The 18,995-nt window shown below is 35.3% G+C and overlaps 1 protein-coding gene across 5 annotated transcripts in view; it reads left to right on the top strand.

Moving 5' to 3' along the window:
* LOC143273831 (uncharacterized) overlaps positions 1-18,995 on the top strand; it is a 53,110-nt gene that overhangs the window by 26,655 nt on the left and 7,460 nt on the right. Inside the window, exons 9-19 of one of the 5 annotated variants that reach the window (XM_076574011.1) lie at positions 3,534-3,621; positions 5,576-5,658; positions 7,582-7,639; positions 9,688-9,716; positions 9,800-9,860; positions 12,943-12,971; positions 13,062-13,122; positions 14,566-14,594; positions 14,684-14,744; positions 16,358-16,440; positions 18,732-18,837. In XM_076574011.1, coding sequence (XP_076430126.1) covers positions 3,534-3,621; positions 5,576-5,658; positions 7,582-7,639; positions 9,688-9,716; positions 9,800-9,860; positions 12,943-12,971; positions 13,062-13,122; positions 14,566-14,594; positions 14,684-14,744; positions 16,358-16,440; positions 18,732-18,837 — 688 coding nt within the window. The remainder of the gene's footprint in view (positions 1-3,533; positions 3,622-5,575; positions 5,659-7,581; positions 7,640-9,687; positions 9,717-9,799; positions 9,861-12,942; positions 12,972-13,061; positions 13,123-14,565; positions 14,595-14,683; positions 14,745-16,357; positions 16,441-18,731; positions 18,838-18,995) is intronic. The other 4 variants (XM_076574013.1, XM_076574012.1, XM_076574015.1 and 1 more) reach the window with 4 other exon arrangements.

Raw genomic sequence — 18,995 nt, 5'->3', positions numbered from 1 at the left:
TCTAGAAAAAAAGTATTATTTAAAGTGATCAAAATGTAGAAATACAAAATCTTTCTCTCAAAATTAGTATAATAGTAGCTTTGCATTATTCATTCTCATAAAATATTGGATCCAGTCATCATGGCACAGTCTTTATCCTAAAATTCAGATGACAGAGGCAGGTTGAACTTTCCAAGAGTTCAAGGATGTTCCTAATGAGTTCTGTCTCAGGCTGCCAATATATAATGAGGTAGAAAAAGAATGTTTGAAGGCTCTTCATATCCAAGAATAAGTTTGCACTTTCTTCAGGAAGGAACAAGTGTTTCCCTTTCCTTGCATACTCCCAAGCTGAGCTGTCATTTGTTTTATTGATCTTGGCCATTTTGACTTAGGTAAAATGAAATCTCAGAGGGGCATTGATTTACATTTACATTGATGACTAAGGATGTTGAACATTTATTGAAGTGTTTCTCAGGCATTTGTGTATCTCTGCTTAGTTGTATACCCCATTTTCTAGAACATGTTATTTGTTTTCTTGATATTCAGTTTATTAGTTCTTTGTGGTTTAGATGCTAATCCCCTATCAGATGTATAATTGACAATGGTTTATTTATTTTCCATGACATAATTTTTTCCATGATGCTGTTCTTTTCTAAGGAGAAGCTTTTCATCTTCATGAAGTTACACTTGCTAGTTTCAGTTCTAATGCCCGTGTTATTGGTATCTGGTTCAGAAAGTCAGTCATTGAGTGTAACAAGGAATTGAAGCCTTTTCCAGACATTTTCTTCTATCTTAATCAGAGTTTATGGTCTTATGTTGAAGTCTTTGATCCATTTGTAGTTGAGATGTATGCAGAGTGATAGATATGGATCTACTTAGTTCTTCTGCATGTGGCCATCCAGTTTGACCAGAACCATTTGTTGATGATGCTATAGGTACATAGAATTATCCAAACATAACAGGCTATGGCTAAGGCCTTTAGTCTCACTCCACAACCAAATAGGAAGACCCTATTGGTGAAGAAACCACATATTAAATCACCAAACATAGAGTAGTTGCATTTGTGCCCAAATAGAATCCTTACACCTTCTAACTAATGTTCATGGTACTAGAAGATACACCTCATGCTCCCAGAGGAGAAATGTAACCATCAATATCACCAGCTACAACCCTGTGACCTACAACAGTGACCTGTCTGAAACATATGCTGGTCCCATAGTAGCACAAACATTATGGGAGTAACAAATGACTTTTTCATTGGACTTAAAGACTGAATAAGATGGAATACAAACCTGACACTGCCAAAGGGGCCAATAACATGTGACAATATAGGGTATGGGCCATGGACAAACCCAATGCTACTCTTCTTCTGAATGAAAATGAGGAAGAAAATGAGTCCTAGAGACATGTCACTATACCTTTCCCAATCCTCCTTACAGAAGTTTTCTCTTGCAGTAGATGGGAATCAGCACAGAGATCAACTGGTCAAAATGCAGAGTGAGAGACTTTGGACCACCTAGTCATAAATTGGATGTCTTCATCAAACCTCCTCCAACAAGGCTCAGTGTTTATGTAGAAAAAGTAGAATGATTATAAGAGCCAGTGCTTATGGATAAGGTCAAGGAAACTTTGTCTTCCAGACACAGCAGGACCAAGATCAATGCACATATGAACTCAGAGACTATGCCAGTACACAGATGATTTGCACAGGTTCCAACAAGACAGGTTGCCAGCACTAAGAGGCAGAAGACACAGGCTGCCATCCATAACCAGGACACCATTTGTAATTGATAGCTGTTGGCAAAGGAAAAATCAGTGTTCTACTTGAAGCATCACTGGGTATATCAAAGGCACTCCTGAGCAGACACTATGACCAGGGGAAGTTGATCAACACAAAGGAAACAGTGTTCAATTTTGTGTTTGTGGTATTGTTGGGGGCTGATGTGTTCTCTTGTGGCATTTTTGTCTTATTGGTTGTAAGTTTGTATTTTTAATTTGGGGATAGATTTAAGAGAGAAAGATTACAAACTTGGGTGTGGGTAGGTAGATGAGGAATAATCTGGGAGTATTTTGGTTGGGAAAGTATGTTCAAAATATATTGTACATGCAAATTATTAAATCAAAAATGGAAGAAAATACTCTTCATATAATTAAGGTATACATGTTTCCCCCTAATTATAGCAAGTTCTAGAATAAGGTCTTTGATAACAAATGCTAAAGGCAAAATTTCAATTTCATCTTATTTTTGCACTCAAAATCTTGAAAATTAAACTGAACTTCTTTGCATCATATGTAACACTTCAAATTTTAAATGATGTCTATACAGTAGTTTCATTGCTCATTTAAATCTCCAGAATCACTCTGAGGTTAGGCTTCCTGTTTCTGGGTGTCCTAGATCACTTGTGATTGGTGTTTTTTAGTTTTCCTTTTTTTTTCATTTATTACATCAACTGTGAAATTAATGAATGCAAGGCAAATTCTCTACCACTCAACCACACACCCAGTCCTTCGAGGCTTATTGTGGTAAGCTATACATAAATTCTTCAAATGTGGATTTCAGCATACAGTCAATTAGGCTTTTTTATTCCTTTCTTCATGTGTTTTATGAATGTTGGGACCAGCCTGACATATATTTCAACAGTATTTGAAGACTTAAAAATCCTCAACTGGCATAATGACATTATGTTTCATCACAGAATCTTTCTGAATTAAAACTACAAGTTCATATGACTTAAATATGAGGTGATAACTATTAGTGTTATGCCATTTGGAGAATAGTGAATCTATGTGAACCTTAAATTTTCTTACCTATCTTACAACTAAATGACTAACAATGCTGAGTGTGTAATTGCATAAGGACATCTCTACTATTTCAAGTATAAATAAGCACCAGGAACATTCCAGACATCGAATGAATGTTCTGATGCTTCCCTTCATGTTAATGCTTGTTATGCTCTAACGATACCTGTTTTTTACTGTGAAAGAGTTTGAGATTTCATTGAATAATTACATGCATTGTATAAAGAGAGAAGAATCACTAACTGCTTTTTAATTTTATGAAACTATTTTCTCTATATCTAAGATTTTAACAAAACTATTTTTGTACATCCTTCTTTTCATAAGCAAAACTGATTCTAAAATATTTCAGTTCTTCTCCACATGGCATAGTCTGTATTTTCATACTAATCTAAGGGCCTTACTATAATATTAAATTGATTTTCTCAAGGAATTGATTTTTAAATCAAATACTTTGGTATGGCAAGCACATTAATAGTTAGTACTTAAATGTATTCTTTAACTGTTTAATTTTCAGTGAGGAATATACGTTTCATATTATAAGTTTAGTTCCTTATTGAATTCTGCAGATGATCTTTTTCTATTTCTGCTTCAAAGCTTGATTTTAGCATATGTGACTGTATGAGGTGAAAAGATAGGTTGATCTCAAGAGCATGCAAAATGTTATCTATGAAAATATGCTATCCTATTTTTAAGTTTAGTTGAATTCAAAATAGGAAATTCAACTATATTCTCATTATTATTTTTCATTATTTTAGCAAGATATTCCTGAGAATAGTCTGAAAAGTGGTGCGGATGACTTACCAATAGCTTCCAAACAATATGAACATGTAGAAGAACAAGAAGGTAATGCACATGCTTAACTTGTAAGATCACTTGGCAGAGAGGTTTGCTTAAAACATGACAACAAATACCTTAGCCAAATAAAATAACCCACGTAATATATATTAAATCAAACAAAAGTAAAAATGTAATGGTAGACAAGAAAAATTTTCATCCAAAGGTTGAAATAAGAACGTCAGTAAAAGAGTTGCCTTTTATTTTATTTAACTTTTGATAATTTCATGCTTGTGTACTATATTTACATCTTTTTCAGGTTTCTGGCTATTTCTACAACATTCCCTGTGCTCAAGTCCTTAGTAACTCTGTGTGTGACTTCTCTTCTATACTATTAGTAAAGACACACTATATTTGTGTGTGTTTATGCACGTATGTGCATGTGTGTGTGCATGTGTGTTTGTGTTTCTGTGTGTGTATAAGTGTATGCATGCTTGTATGTATTTGTTTAGTGTGTTGCTTATATGTACATGTGTTTAGGACTGATCACTGGAATTGCACAACCTATTATCCTACTAGGATGAGCTCATCTCTGGAAAATCGCCTGATTTATCTTTGTTTATCAGCCACTGATTGCCTACAGATCTTCATCTAGGGGTTGTGCATTGTGAGATTCACTTCACCCACAGTAGAATTTCATCTGGTGTTGTCCTTATACAGGTGTTTTTTTCAGATATCATACCATTGAAATTTCATGGTAGCAATATCTAAGTCATGCATAGAAGATGCTGTGTAGCTTCAAGAGTGCTGGTACTTTGATTTTACAATCTATCTTCCCAATTCTTGCTATTTTTTTCTGATCCTTAGATTTAGGACTTTATAAGTGGAGTTGGGGCATATTATGGTCACTCCTTGGATTTTGATTAATTGTATATACTGTAATACTTTTATGTACTGTGAAAAGTAAATTCTTTGAGGAAAAATGTCAGCTACATTCTTCTGTGGGTATAACTGTGACTATAAAAAACAATATTTAGAACATAGTAAGTATACTGTTATGAGAAAATGGGAGTAATTGATGACTCCTAGTGTTTATGATTTCTCCATCCATGGATAGTTGATTAGTTTCCCAGTACTTGGAATGAATTTCTCATTGAGTGGGTCTCCAGACCAATAGGACAGCTGTTGGTTACCCCAAAAATAAAAGTATCGCTATCCTACCATGAGCGTTATCTTGCCAGGCTTTTCAACATCTTGGTGGTGTACCATTTTCTGCTGGTGGGATTACTGATTGCTTATCTCCCTTGGCACTTTGCAAAGCATGTTCTCATAGTATGAGAGCAGGTTTCTATGTCAGGTCCAGTTAAATTACTCCAAATTCTGTGTCTAAAGTGTGGAGTCTTGAGCAATAGGGCCTTACAACTAAAACTATTTTGCTAGTTTCAATAAAAAACAATTATTTCAACCTGGCACTGGTGGCGCACGCCTTTAATCCCAGCACTCGGGAGGCAGAGCCAGGCAGATCTCTGTGAGTTCGAGGCCAGCCTGGGCTACCAAGTGAGTTCCAGGAAAGACACAAAGCTACACAGAGAAACCCTGTCTTGAAAAACCAAAAAAAAATTATTTCATAATCCTTTTCCAATTTCCTTAATTTGTACATTTTTTGAATGTGCTTGTGGGTATAAGCACATGATAAATGTTCTGAAACATCGATGACATCTGAAAGTGTAGATTTTAGAGAGCTTGGTCATTTATGAGAGGTGTGTGAATTAGTCAAGTATTTGGATGTCTTGAAGCTGGCAACATGCAGTTTCTATACAAGTGATATACAGGTATTTCTACAACTTGGGTATTTATCTAAGCATGTGAATATTCATCTATAAAGTACATTTAATTGAAATATTTGATAAGAGTAAATTTTTTTCTAAATTCTAATGGTGAATGTATTTCAATCTATTGTCATAGAAAATTATGTATCTAATTGTTATATTTATTTTTTAAATAAAATATGTGGATATGTCAGAAGAACTAGAATTAGAAACAATACCGGATTTAAAACTGGAAAATGAAAATGTTTCTAATAAGAATGAAGACTATCAAAAATTGGTATGTAACTGTTTAAAATTAAATTTCTCACTTAATACTGTTTGGTTTGATGATCTTACCATAGGCCAAAAGAAACTACACTTCAGTCTACTATATTCAGTCCATCAATGATGATTTAACATTGAAATGAAAGTTTTTTACCTATTATAAAACATAGGGTATTCTTAGAATCCAGTCACACAACTAATCATTGTCTTTTATATGTAATTTAGTAAATAATTATATGATTATTACTTGTGCTTTATGTTAAGCTCTTTACATGGCTGGAGAGCCATAGACTCTCTATTTAAAATAGTGGACGATATAAAATTATGACTTTAGAGTTGGACTTATTTCATAAAGTTGATTCTTCCTGCAAAAACTAAATTTGTTATGTGATGATTATACTCAATTATGTCAAGGAGAAATTTTTTCCTTATGGTCATTGGGTTATTTCAAGGTCCTCATTTGAGAAGATCATATGGATATATAATCAACTAATCTTCCAACAGAAAGAATTTTTGATTCCATAAAAGAGACCTAATTGTGAAGGAAAAACTCAATTATTTTGCTCAATTCAATGAAGGAAATTAATTATTTCCACATTATTGTCCAATATGCTCAATATATATATATATATATATATATATATATATATATATATATATATGGAATTGAGTTAATGTAGAGAATTCAAATAGATTCAAGACACTATACTTTCTCTTTCACACAATCTGTTCAGAGACATAATACAATGTTAGATACTTACTGAAGTATGAGTATGTTCTGAAGACATTTTTCATGTTTTAAACCCACATAAACCTGTATAGTCAATATCTCCTCTATGTTGAGAAATCAAGAACTGAGAATTTCAGAGGGAAGCCTATGCCATAGTAATAGAACACCAAGCAAGTAAAAAGCAACTGTTTTAGTTCAGATAGGTGCATTTTGTCATAAAGAAAACATATGGTAGAGAGAGATATTTAGGCAAAATTGTCGTTAATACAGGGTAGGAGTGAGAATGGTATTTTGTCATCAGAGATCAAAGTATGAAGCCTAACATGTTTTAGAAGATGAGGGAGTGTCCACTCAGTAACTGTCAAATAGGATGGCATTACTGTATATATAGAATAGTGGACAACATAGTCTCATAACTTTTAAAATTCTTGAAGAACGAGAAAGCAAGATTTGTTTATTCTGTTAAACATGCAAAAACTGTGAAATGGTGTTTGGGGAAGATTTCTGTTCATTGAGAAACATTTGTAAAATATTAAAAAACTGCATAATGGTCTAATGTTATTGTCTAAAGGTAACATAGGAAATAAAAACTTGTCTGCTAATCATTTTGATCCAGAATTACCATGTATAAGAAATTAACAAAATATGTCAGTTTTGTTTGTTCACTTTTACCGTAATTGAGCCCATTCTGCCTTCTTCACTGCACAATCAGCATGATACAATATGAATGTTTTTAACATAATACATACCTCCTATCAAGCCTAACCACACAAATAATGTCATTGTACAACACCTCATAATTAATGTTAATCGTGTCCTAGAGGAATGACCCTACTAAAGATGTGAACATTTGTCTCATTAACATCCTCCAACTTTACTAATAAGAACAAATTAGTTTCATGCATTGTAATATAAAATGATTACTTTTATTGATACATGCACATCAGGCATTACTATGTCTGTGGATGTTTTTCCTCTACTCTATATTTCTTGTATATAATTGGGAAATGAAAGGCTTAAACTTGACTGTGTATATAAGATTCTCCATTCAAATACCATGGTTTTTGATATATACTGCATATATTCTCATGAACAATTTCCTTAAAGTCAAATATCATGATATGTTCAGAAATAGAAAATAAGACCTTTTGGAATTACACTACTAATATCATGTGACAGAGTGTGTTTTATCCTATTCCACTGCAGAAAGCTGCTCAGTCATCCAGCATAGGAAATGGTCCAGAAGAAAATGAAATAATTGAAGGTAAGAGTCATCATGAAAAGACTTTATGTAAGACAAATGCTGGTATGTTATGCTACCGAAAGAAATCACTGAATAAATTTACACTTAAATAAAAGACAACAAAAGTGGTAATAAGTCCCATATGTTAATAAGCATGAGCGATGTGTAAAATTGAGATAGTCCCAGAAAGATCTCTGAGTTTTCTTCTACCTGAGATACCTAAGGTGCCCCATTTGTCCATTGACTCAACAAGGTATAACTAAAGGTTTCATGTTTAGCAAAAGATGTCTAATTGGGGGTTTATCTCCTCTCTTATTTGGAGACTCCATTTGTATTTATTTTATATGCTTATGTATTTAGAAATCTTCTACAGTAGTATGTTTCCATACGGTTTTTCACATGGATGTTAGTAAATTGTTCATCCCCATATTCCTACCCTAACCTCTCACTTGCATTGCCCTTCCCCCCACTGTCTCTCTACAATTATATATTCTATTTCCCTTTACTTGAATGATCCTCACAAGCAATCCCTTACTTGATGCAGAGTCTCTGTGGTTATATGGATTTTAGCACACATGTTGAAGACTTAAATGCTAACACTCACATATAAGGGAAATTATACAGTATTTGACTTTTGGATCTGGGTCTCCTCATTCGTGGTGATTTTTTCTAGCTTCATACATTTATATGTAAATTTCCTTTTTTGATAGAAGCAAAACACCCCATTGTGTAAGTTCACCACATTTTCATTATATATTTGTCAGTTAAAGGACATCTAGACTGTTCCTAAATCTGGCTACTGTAAATAGTCAATAATGAGCATGTATGAGCAGATATTTATGTAGTAGGATATAGAGTCCTTTGGGTATATGCCAGATAGGTGTATAGGTGAATTTAGAGAAGGATTAGTAGCCAGCTTCCTGAGAAAATGCCAGAGTCATTTCCATAATGGCTGTAAAAGTTTACATTCTCATCAGTAATGAGCAAGTGTTCCATTTTCATCATATCCTCACAAGCATGAGTTGTCATTTGCTTAATTGAACTTCGCCCTTTAGACAGGAGTAAAATGAAATCTCAAAGTACTTTTGGTTTGCATTCTTCTGATAAATAAAAATGATGAGCATTTCTTTAAAAGTTTGTCAGTAGTTTGTGTTTTATCTTTAAAAAATTGTCTTTGTATTCCAAAACACCATTGTCATTGGGTTATTTGTTTCCTGGGAGTCCAATTTTTTCTTCTTTATTTATTTTAGATACTAACTGTACGTTAGAGGTTTAAATGAATAAGTTCTTTTCCTATTATGTAGCCTGATGATGGTGTCCTTTGCCATAAAGAAGCTTTCAGTTTCATGTGGTCCCATTTACTAAATTTGGGTCTTAGTGCTGTGCTACAGGTGTTCTGTTTCCTATGCCTGTGAGTTCAGCCTGTTAAAAATTTTTCTTCTGTCATATTCAGGGTATCTAGTCTTATTTAGAGATTCATGATCCATTTGGAGTTAAGTTTTGTTCAGGGTAATAAATACTCCTATGTGTATTCTTCTTCATGTATCCATGAAGTTTGGTAATCTCCATGTATGGAGGCTATTTTTATCCAGTGTGTATTTCTACTTTCTTTGTGAAAAATCAGGTATTCATAGGTGTTTTGACATTAATTTGATTTCATTGATCAACATGTCTATTTTGATGATAGAACCATGATATTTTTATTACTCTAGCTCTGTAACAAAATATACCATCTGAAATAGTGATTTCTCCAGCCTATTTTAGTATTGAGAATCTTCTTAAATATATCCAAGACTTTTTTGTATTTCCATATGAACATGAAAGGCTTTTTGATGCTATTGTGGTTGTTTTTAAAATTTCTCTGAATTTTGATGGAATTAAATTGAATCTATAGATTTCTTTTGATATATTTCAGTATATTTCTTGTCAGCTGCTTTCCTAACCAGTAAAATAATAGATGTTTATTTTGAAAGAAGGGAATAGAACTCATTGCCCTCTGAAGCCTTCATAAAGTTAGGTTTGGAATTCTCATTGTGCATAAGATTGACTGTACTTTCTTTTTCTTTCAGTTTGGGCTGAAAAATGTCCACATCCAGAGGTAAGTGACTTTTAATATTTATATTGAATAATTATATATTGTTGAAATCCAAAATATTGATTAAATATCTCTTTTCAAAATAGCTGAGGGATTTTTGTCATCTAGCCTCCAGACCCATGCCTGAAACACAGCAATCTCAAACAGGTAAATTTTGTTAAGTCACTTTCTTCTGATCAATTTATTCTAATACATTTCAAATGCACACAGTCTTCCCGATGCCAATTATATCTCGACTATAATGTTGGAAGGTTTTGTCATAAGCAATGCCAACTCACTAGTGGCATACATGCTTCAAAATTATTACATTGACAATATAAAACATTTAGAAATGTCAGCTCAGCTTCAATGTCTAATACTCATGTTTGAGTGCTTATCATTTCCAGTGTGCAATCTCTGTTTATTAGTGACTTATAGAAGTCAATCATGAGACTAATGATACTTCCCCAATGTGTGACCATAATTTCTTGATGGATCTCAGAATGCGTACCTACACACATAGCTATCTGTAAGGACAAGGTAGAAACTTATTTGAGCTCAGAGATTCTGATCTGGACTGGACAAACAGCAATGTACAATATCTTCAGAAAAGAAAATCAATTTTTGTGTTGCTCTATAATTCATAGTGCACTGCTTCACTTCACTCATAGTGCACTGTAATTTAATTACAAGGAATAGGAAATGCATTTAGAATTCTTACTTACAATCTATTTCAATAGCACAGCATACACTATCATATAGTGGAGCAGTCATTGACAATCCCAAAACTTACATAGATATCTTGCCATAGGAAACTTTCAGCTTCATGTGGTCCCATTTATTAAGTGTGGGTCTTAGTGCCTGTGCTACAGGTGTCCTATTCAAAAAGTCTTTTCCTGTACCAATGAGTTCAAGCCTATCACACACTTTCTCTACTGTTACATTCAGTGTCTCTGGTCTTATTTAGAGATCCTTGATTCATTTGGAATTAAGTTTTTATTTAGGGTAGTAAATACAGATCTATGTGCAGTTTTCTCCATGCAGCAATCAAGATTAGTTCACTATCATGTTGGAAGATGTTTTTTACCCAGTGTGTATTTCTGGTTTCTATATGAAAAATCATGTGTGTGGACCTCCATTTGGTGTTCAATTTGATTTCATTGATAACATGTCTATTGTGATGCTAGAATCATGCTGTTTTATTAGTCTAACTCTGTAACAAAACATGAACTCTAAGATAGTGATTTCTCCATCCTCTTTTCATATTAAGTATCCTTTTATCTCTATTCAATGTTAAGTCTTTCATTATTTTGTTCTTTTTTATTTAAAATTTTATTTTACATACCAAGCACAAATCCCCCTCTCATCCCTCTTTCCACTCCCCTCTAGCATACCCCCAACCTCTCCTCCAAAAGTGTTAGGTCTCCTATGGGGAGTCAGTAAATCCTGGTACATTCAGTTAGGCAGGATCAAGCACCTCCACACTGCAGCAAGGCTGAGCAAGGCATCCCACTATAGGTAATGGGCTCCAGATTGCCAGCACATGCACCAGGTATAGATCCCGATCCCACTACTGGGGGGCCTTCAAACAGACCAAGCTACACAACTGTCTCCCATATGCAGAGGGCCTAGTCCAGTCCCATGCTGGTTCCACAGCTGTTGGTCTAAAGTTCCTGAGTTCCTACAAACATGGATTAGTTGTCTCTGTAGATTTCCCTATCATAATCTTGACCCTGCCCCCTTGCTCATATAATCCCCTTCCCTCTCTTCAACTGGACTCCCCAAGCTCAGCCTGGTGCTTGATTGTGGATCTCTGCATCTGCTTCCATCAGTTACTGGATGAAGGCTCTATGATGACAGTTAGGGAATTCACCAATCTGAATACCAGGGTAGGCCAGTTCAGGCACCCTCTCCACTATTGCCAGTCTTCTAATCTGGGGTCATCCTTGTGGATTCCTGGAAATTTCCCTAGCAACAGGTTTCTCCCTTACCTCAAAACGTCTCCCTCTAACAAGATATCTCTTTCATTGCTCTCCCACTCTGTCCCTCCCCCAGCTCAACCATCCTATTATCTCCTCATATTCTCATCCTCCATCCCATGCCCTTTATTGCCCCCCATCCCCACTACTCATGGAGATCTCCTCTGTTTCTCCTTCCCATGGCAATCCATGTGTCCCTCTTAGGCTCCTTGTTTCCTAGCTTCTTTGGAGCTGTGGGTTGTAGTCTGATTATTTTTCTCTTTACATCTGGTATCCACTGATGAGTGATTAAATATCATGTTTGTCTTTCTGAGCCTGGGTTACCTCACCACAGGAGTCCTGCCTGCTGGCTGGCAGCTGGGGCTGCAATGGGTGGGGGAAGGGGGCTTGGGTTGTGCCTCTGAAGCAGGGTGACCAGCTGGGAATATGGTGAGTCACCTCTTGGTCCAGGGGGAGCCAGCTAAGTCTGTGTCTCAGGGAACAGCTATGGTCTTGGGGGATGGGTGGATTTGGGGGAGCAAGTGGGACTTGTAGATAACAGGGTCATATGTGAAGTGGAGGTTGTCAGGTCTGCCTGCAGGAAACTCTCCAACTGGCCTGCAATTGGGGCTGCAATGGAGAGGGAATGGGTGCATGGGTTGTGCCCCTGTGCCTAAGGCCTGGAGGCTGGGGTGACCTGCTTGAAAAATGGTGACTCACCTCTTGGTTCAATTGGACCTAGCAGAGTCTGTGTCTCAGGGGGCAGCTGCAGTCTTGGTGCAGTGGGTAGATTTAGAGGGCCAGAGTAGTAGGACTTGCGATTAAAGGATCTGATGGGGTGGTGGTAATCAGACCTGCCTGCAGGAGTATTGCCTGCTGGCCTGTAACTGTGCCTAGGAGAACAGTGACTCACCTCTTGGTCCAATCTGAGCTGGTGGAGTCTGTCCATTCTTTTGTTTGTTTTATTTTTATTCTTTTTATTTTTATTTTTGAATTTCCACATGAACCTGAAAGGTGTTTTGATGCTGTTGTGGTTGGTTTTTTGTTTTGTTTTTTTTTTTTCAATTTTTCTGACAAATTATATTGGAATTTTGATGGCTCTTGCACTGAATCTTGAAGTTGCTTTGCTAAGTTTCAGTATATTTGTGTCAGTTTTTGTCCTAAGCAGTAAAATAATAGGAGTTTATTATGAAAGAAGGGAATGAAATCTCACTGCCATCTGAAGCCTACATAAAGGTAGTTTTGGTGATCTCATTGTGCATGAGAATGACTCTACATTCTTTCTCTTTCAGTTTGGGCTGAAAAATGTCCGCACCCAGAGGTAAATGTTTTTTAATATTAATATTGAATAATTACATCTTGATTGAAGTCCAAAATATTGATTAAATATCTCATTTCAAAATCCATTCAGCAGAGGGATTATTCTCATCGAATTTCCAAACCCAAGTCTGAAACACAGCAATCTCAAGCAGGTAAATTTCGTAAGTCACATTCTCCTGATCAAGGTATTTCAATAAATTTCAAAAGCACACAGTCTTCCCGATGCCAATTATATCTTGATGATGGTGATGATAGAATTTGACATACACAGTACCATCTGATAGTGGCATACATGCTGGAAAATATATTACATTGGAAATATAAAACATTTGCAAAATAAGCTCAGCTTTAATGTTTAATACTTATGATCTAAGGCCTTATCCTTTCCAGTGTGCAAACTCTCTGTTTATTAGTTACTTATAGAAGTCAATCGTGAGACTAATGAGATTTCTCCAATGTTTGACTATGATTTCTTGATACCTGGGTCTCAGAATGAACACCTGTCATACTCAAAGCTACCAGAAAGGACAAAGCAAAAACATATGTTACCTCAGAGATTCTGTTCTGGACTGGACAGCCAGCAATATACCACATCTTCAGAAAAGAAAATCAAGTTTTGTTTTGTTCTAGAACTTATAATGTATATCTTACCTTCATCTGTAGTACACTACTGTAACTTAGTAACAAGAAATAGGAAATATATTTAGAATTCATATCTATAATTTATTTCAATAACACTATCATATGGTGGAGTGATTATTTAAAAGCCCAACACTGATATACATATCTTGCCATAAAGAAGCTTTTAGCTTCATGTGGTCCCATTTATTAAATGTGGATCTTAGTGCCTGTGCTACAGGTGTCCTATTCAGAAAGTTTTTTTCCTGTACCAGTAAGGTCAAGCCTATTACACACTTTGTCTTCTGTCTTATTCAGGGTCTCTGGTCTCATTTTGAGATCCTTGATCCACTTGAAGTTGAGTTTTATTCAGGGTTAGAAATATAGTTCTCTGTGCATTCTTCTTGAAGCCATAGAGTTTGGTGAGCACCATGTATTGAAGTTGTTTTTTTTTTCCAGTGTGTATTTCTAGTTTCTTTATCAAAAGTAAAGTGTCCATAGGTGTGTGGACTTATGTTTGGTGTTCAATTTGATTTCATTGATCAACACGTGTACTGTGATGCTAAAAACCATGATGTTTTTAGTACTCTAGACCTGTAAAAATCATGAAATCTGGGGTGGTGGTTTCTCCAACTCTTTTTGTATTGGGGTTTGTTTTACCTCTCTCCAGGGTTTTTTCTTTGTTCGTTTGTTTTTATTTCTATGTGGAGCTAAAAGGCTTTTTCATGGTGGTGTGGTTATTTTTTTCAATTTCTCTGACTAGTCATGTTGTAGTTTTGATGAGGATTACATTGACTCTAAGATTGCTTTTAGAATATTTCAGTTATTTCTGTCAGCTGTTGCCCTAACCAGTAAACTAATAGGTGTTTATTTAGGAAGAAGGGAATAAGAACTCACTGCCATCCAAAGCCTACATAAAATTACTTTTGCAGTTCCCATTGTGTAGGAGATTGATAAATTTATCCTTTCTTTTTTAGTGTGGGCTGAAAAATGTCCTCACCCAGAGGTAAATGACTTTTAATGTTTATATTAAATGATTAATGTTTATTGAATTCCAAAACATTAATTAAATATCTCATTTGAAAATCCATTCAGCTGAGGGATTATTCACATCCAATCTCCAAACTTGAGTCTCGACCACACCAATCTCAACCAGGTAAATTTTGTATGTCACATTCTTCTGATCAGTTTATTTTATTACATTTCAAATGCACACAGATTTCCTGATGCCCATTATATCTTGATGATGGTGATGACAGGGTTTGACATAAGCAATTCCATCTCACTAGTGGCAGGCATGCTTCAAAACATTCACAAGGACAATATGAATTATTAGTAAATGTAAGCACAGCTTCAATGTTTAATACTCAGGTTCACTCACCTTAACCTTTCCAGTGTGCAAACTCCCTGTTTATTATTGACTTCTGTAAGTCAACTATGAGACCAATGTGACTTCCCCAATGTTTGAACATCATTTCTGGACACCTAGGTCTCAAAATGCACACCTATAGTAAAGGTCTCTGAAAGGTCAGGGCAGAGACATGTTGAGCTCAGAGATTCTGTTCTGGGCTGGACAAACAGCAATATACCACATTTTCAGAAAAGAAAATCAATTTTTGTGTTGTTTATAAATCATAGTGCACTGCCTTCCTCCATCTGCAGAGCATTGTAATTTATTTACAAGGAAAAGGAATGGCATTTTAAAATCGTATCTACAATCTATTTCAATAAATTAGGATACACTCGCATATGACAGTTCAGTCACTGAAAATCTCATTACTTATATGCACATGTTGTATGCTTTTACACCTTTTTATTTTTCTGTACTCTGTTGTCTGAAACTCATCTCTCTGTGTCACAACAGGCATTGTATCAGTAAAGAAACCATGTCTGTAATGACTTACTTACTTTCAAAACTTAAAGTCAAAACCTATCAGAATCACACAAGTAATTAAAAGAAAAAAGGAAACAAAAGCAAAGAGATCTTTGGAGCTTAGAATAACCTTTAATATAGGTCCTACATGTCAAGGAGAAAAAGATATAACTGTAAAAAAGTGGGTTCGAGTTGAAGTCACAAAGAAGAGTTTAAGCATTATCTTAAGCTAGGGTAGCCACAGCAATACCCATTTTTCCTGGGGGAAAAGAGATGTACAGAATGACTCCATGTGATAAAGTGAGTCAAAAAGGAGCAATTTGTCAGGCGGTAGTGCCTTTAATTCCAGCACTTGGGAGGCAGAGGCAGGTGGATCTCTGTGAGTTCGACATAAGCCTGGTCTACAGAGTGAGTTCCAGGAAAGGCTCCAAAGCTATACAGAGAATCCCTGTCTCAAAAAACAACAACAAAAAAATCAATTTGTCAGTGCAGAGCAAAAGCATGTTATCCTGTTCACAGAAAAATGTGTGGTAAACCAAGTATCATTTGGGGGAAGTTAACAGTGAGTTATTTAAAGTTACTCTTGCAAGGCAAGGATAGTTTACAGGGTGAAAGTGTTATTTTCCCAGTTTCTGCAGATGTGGATGTAAGCATATATTTATGAGTTTCCTGGCAAATCATATAAAGCATGTATGACTCAAAACTGGCCAATATGTAGTATATGTCCAAGTGTTGATTTGTCTACAATTACAAGTTTTCTTGAGGATGTAAATATATACCTATACCATGTGGTTAATTAAAATAACATATAAAATGTAAAACCCTAACTTTACATTATTTCCATTTTTATAGAGTATTATTTTGCCTAATTGTTGTTCATATTTTTTATGTAAAAGATATAATTTCTTCAGAAGAAATAACAGAATCTAAGGTGGAAAATAAGAGAAGTTTTGTTAAGAGTGCAGAAAATCAAGAATTTGTACGTAAAATTTAAATTTAAATTTCTCATTTCCTATTGTTTGCTTCAATGACTTTGCCATAGGCTCACATGCTACATTTTAAACCACATTATTCAATCAAAAAATTAATTATTGAATAATAAATTGAAAGCATTTAGTATTCTTAGAATCCCATGACATTGCTAAATATTTCCATTGATGTATAGTAAGTAAATTTCTGAAAATTGTAATTGCTCTATTTTTAATGTATTTGCACACCTGGGTAAAGATAAGACTCAATGTGAATATCATGGATCAGTTTTTGTGGATCCTCAACCCTTTTACAGCTGATAAAATCCTACCATCTTTAAGTAGGGGCATTCTGAGTTCTCTTACACTTTGAATGCTTTAATATCCTTCTTACCTTATTGGGTCTATCTAGAACTTCAGTTCTTTATTGAAAAAGTATAGAGACAGTGAACAATGATTGCCTTTTTTCCCATCATAATGGTTAGATTAATATTTTTTCTCCATTTTAGAAGATGTAGATTGTAGGCTTGTTATTTATCACTTGTATAATTGTGGCATATTCTCTACAAATACCTAGACTCTCCTTGAATTTTATCACTAAGTTCTAAATGTTCAATTGTTCAAATGTTCAATGACCAAGTTGTTTTTATCTCAGAGAAGCAGAGATGGTTTGAAATACACAAGTCAACAGATTTAACAAAGCACAGAAACAGACTTAGACAAAAAGTCACCTAATCTTCTCAATACATGTAGATAAGGCACTTGCCAAAATCCAATATACCATCATGATAACAATCCAGAGAGTGTAAGACAAGAAGGAGCATACCTCAATGCAATAAAAATTATGTAATGAGAAACTCAGAGCCAACATCATCCCCAATGGATGAAAACATGAGTCCCATGAGGTCATAAGAGACAAATTTGTCTATCATCTTGAATCCTTTTCAATGTTGTGCTCAATCTATTAGCTGGAGCAATAAAGCAAGAGAACAAAATTAAAGGAGACAAATAGGAGAATAGAAAACAAGACTGTTTGTATTAGTTATGGTTTCTATTGCTGGGAAGAGAATCCATGACCATAGCTACTTTTATTAGGGAAACATTTCATTGGGATGGATTCCTGTTTCACAGGCTTTGTCCACTATCATCATAGCAGGACATGGCAGCATGCAGGCAGACATGGTCCTGGATAAGGAGCTGAGAGCTCTACATCTTGATCAGCAAGCAGTAAAAGAACCTATAGATGTAACCAACCGTCTTATTAAATAAGAAACACAGAAACAATGCAAAAGAGAAAGCCGAGAGGTCAGAGCTCAGAGCTGAAATCTCACCCTTCCGCCTGCGGTGTCCCAGCTTCCTGAATCAGGGCTCTATTTCCTGTCTGTTAGTCTATTTAAAGAGACAGAACAAGCCACAGCTATCTCACCTCACCAGTTCCTCAGCTGGTCCTGTTTCCTCAGACTGGAAGCTTCTGTGTCCTCATCCCAATAGCTCTCAGCTGAACTGTGTTGCTCCAAAGCCTGAAAGCTTAACCAGCCAAATGCTTCTAGTTTCTGGTCCTCACGCCTTATATATCTTTTTGCTTTCTACCACCACTCCCTGGGATTAAAGGCTGGCTTTCTGGGATTAAAGGCGTGTGCCACCACCGCCACACTCTTGCTATGGCTCTAATAGCTCTGACCCCCGGGCAACTTTATTTATTAACATACAATCAAAATCACATTTCAGTATAATTAGATTACCACCACAAGAACCTGTGTTTAGTCTGGGTGTAACTTGAGCACAGGAGACCTCTAATGGCCCCCAGACAGACAAACTTCCCCCAACAAGGTCACACCGCTGCCAACAAGGCCAAACCTTCTGATAGTGACACTTCCTATAAGCTTATGGGGCCCAATTGCATTCAAAGTACCACACTGTTTAAAGAAATTTTCCTGGTAATAGGGTAGGCACTTCTTTATTTTATAAATATCCTCCAAATTATTTTGGGAATATAAATAGCATTAACAGTTCTTATATAAAAGTAGTTGCTTTTATTTTTGTTAATTTTGTGCATCAGGTCATATCCTCTGAATGTGTTTCCTTTTTCCTTTGTACCTCTTACATAGTGAAGTGCCATGAAAAATGAAGGATAGATTTAAACTTTACTGTGAATAATAGATTTGCTATTAAAATGACTTTGTCTTAAATATATACTACATAGAATTTCAAGTACACTTGTCATGAAATTAGGAATTCAAGTATGTTCTTAGAAATCAAATAAGACCTTTCTAAAATATATTACCAATACTCCTTTTGATAGAGTGTGTCTGACCCTAATGGACCACAGGAATCTTCCACAGAAGCTCCTGACTCATCCAATATGGACAATGTTGCAGAAAAAAATGTAATAATGCATCAGGAGAAAAGTAAGTAGTACATTTTAAAATATACTTGTTCTATAGAATGATTGTGTATAGAACAGAACACTGTCTGTTATAGACAGACAACTACATATATAGGAAGCCAAAGGATTAGTAGAACGGTAATAATACACACATTATCAAATCTGAGCAACAGATAAGAT

Source organism: Peromyscus maniculatus, chromosome 6, assembly GCF_049852395.1.
Source record: "Peromyscus maniculatus bairdii isolate BWxNUB_F1_BW_parent chromosome 6, HU_Pman_BW_mat_3.1, whole genome shotgun sequence".
Classification (NCBI taxonomy): Eukaryota; Metazoa; Chordata; class Mammalia; order Rodentia; family Cricetidae; genus Peromyscus; species Peromyscus maniculatus.
This window is presented reverse-complemented; position numbering and strand designations above follow the sequence as displayed.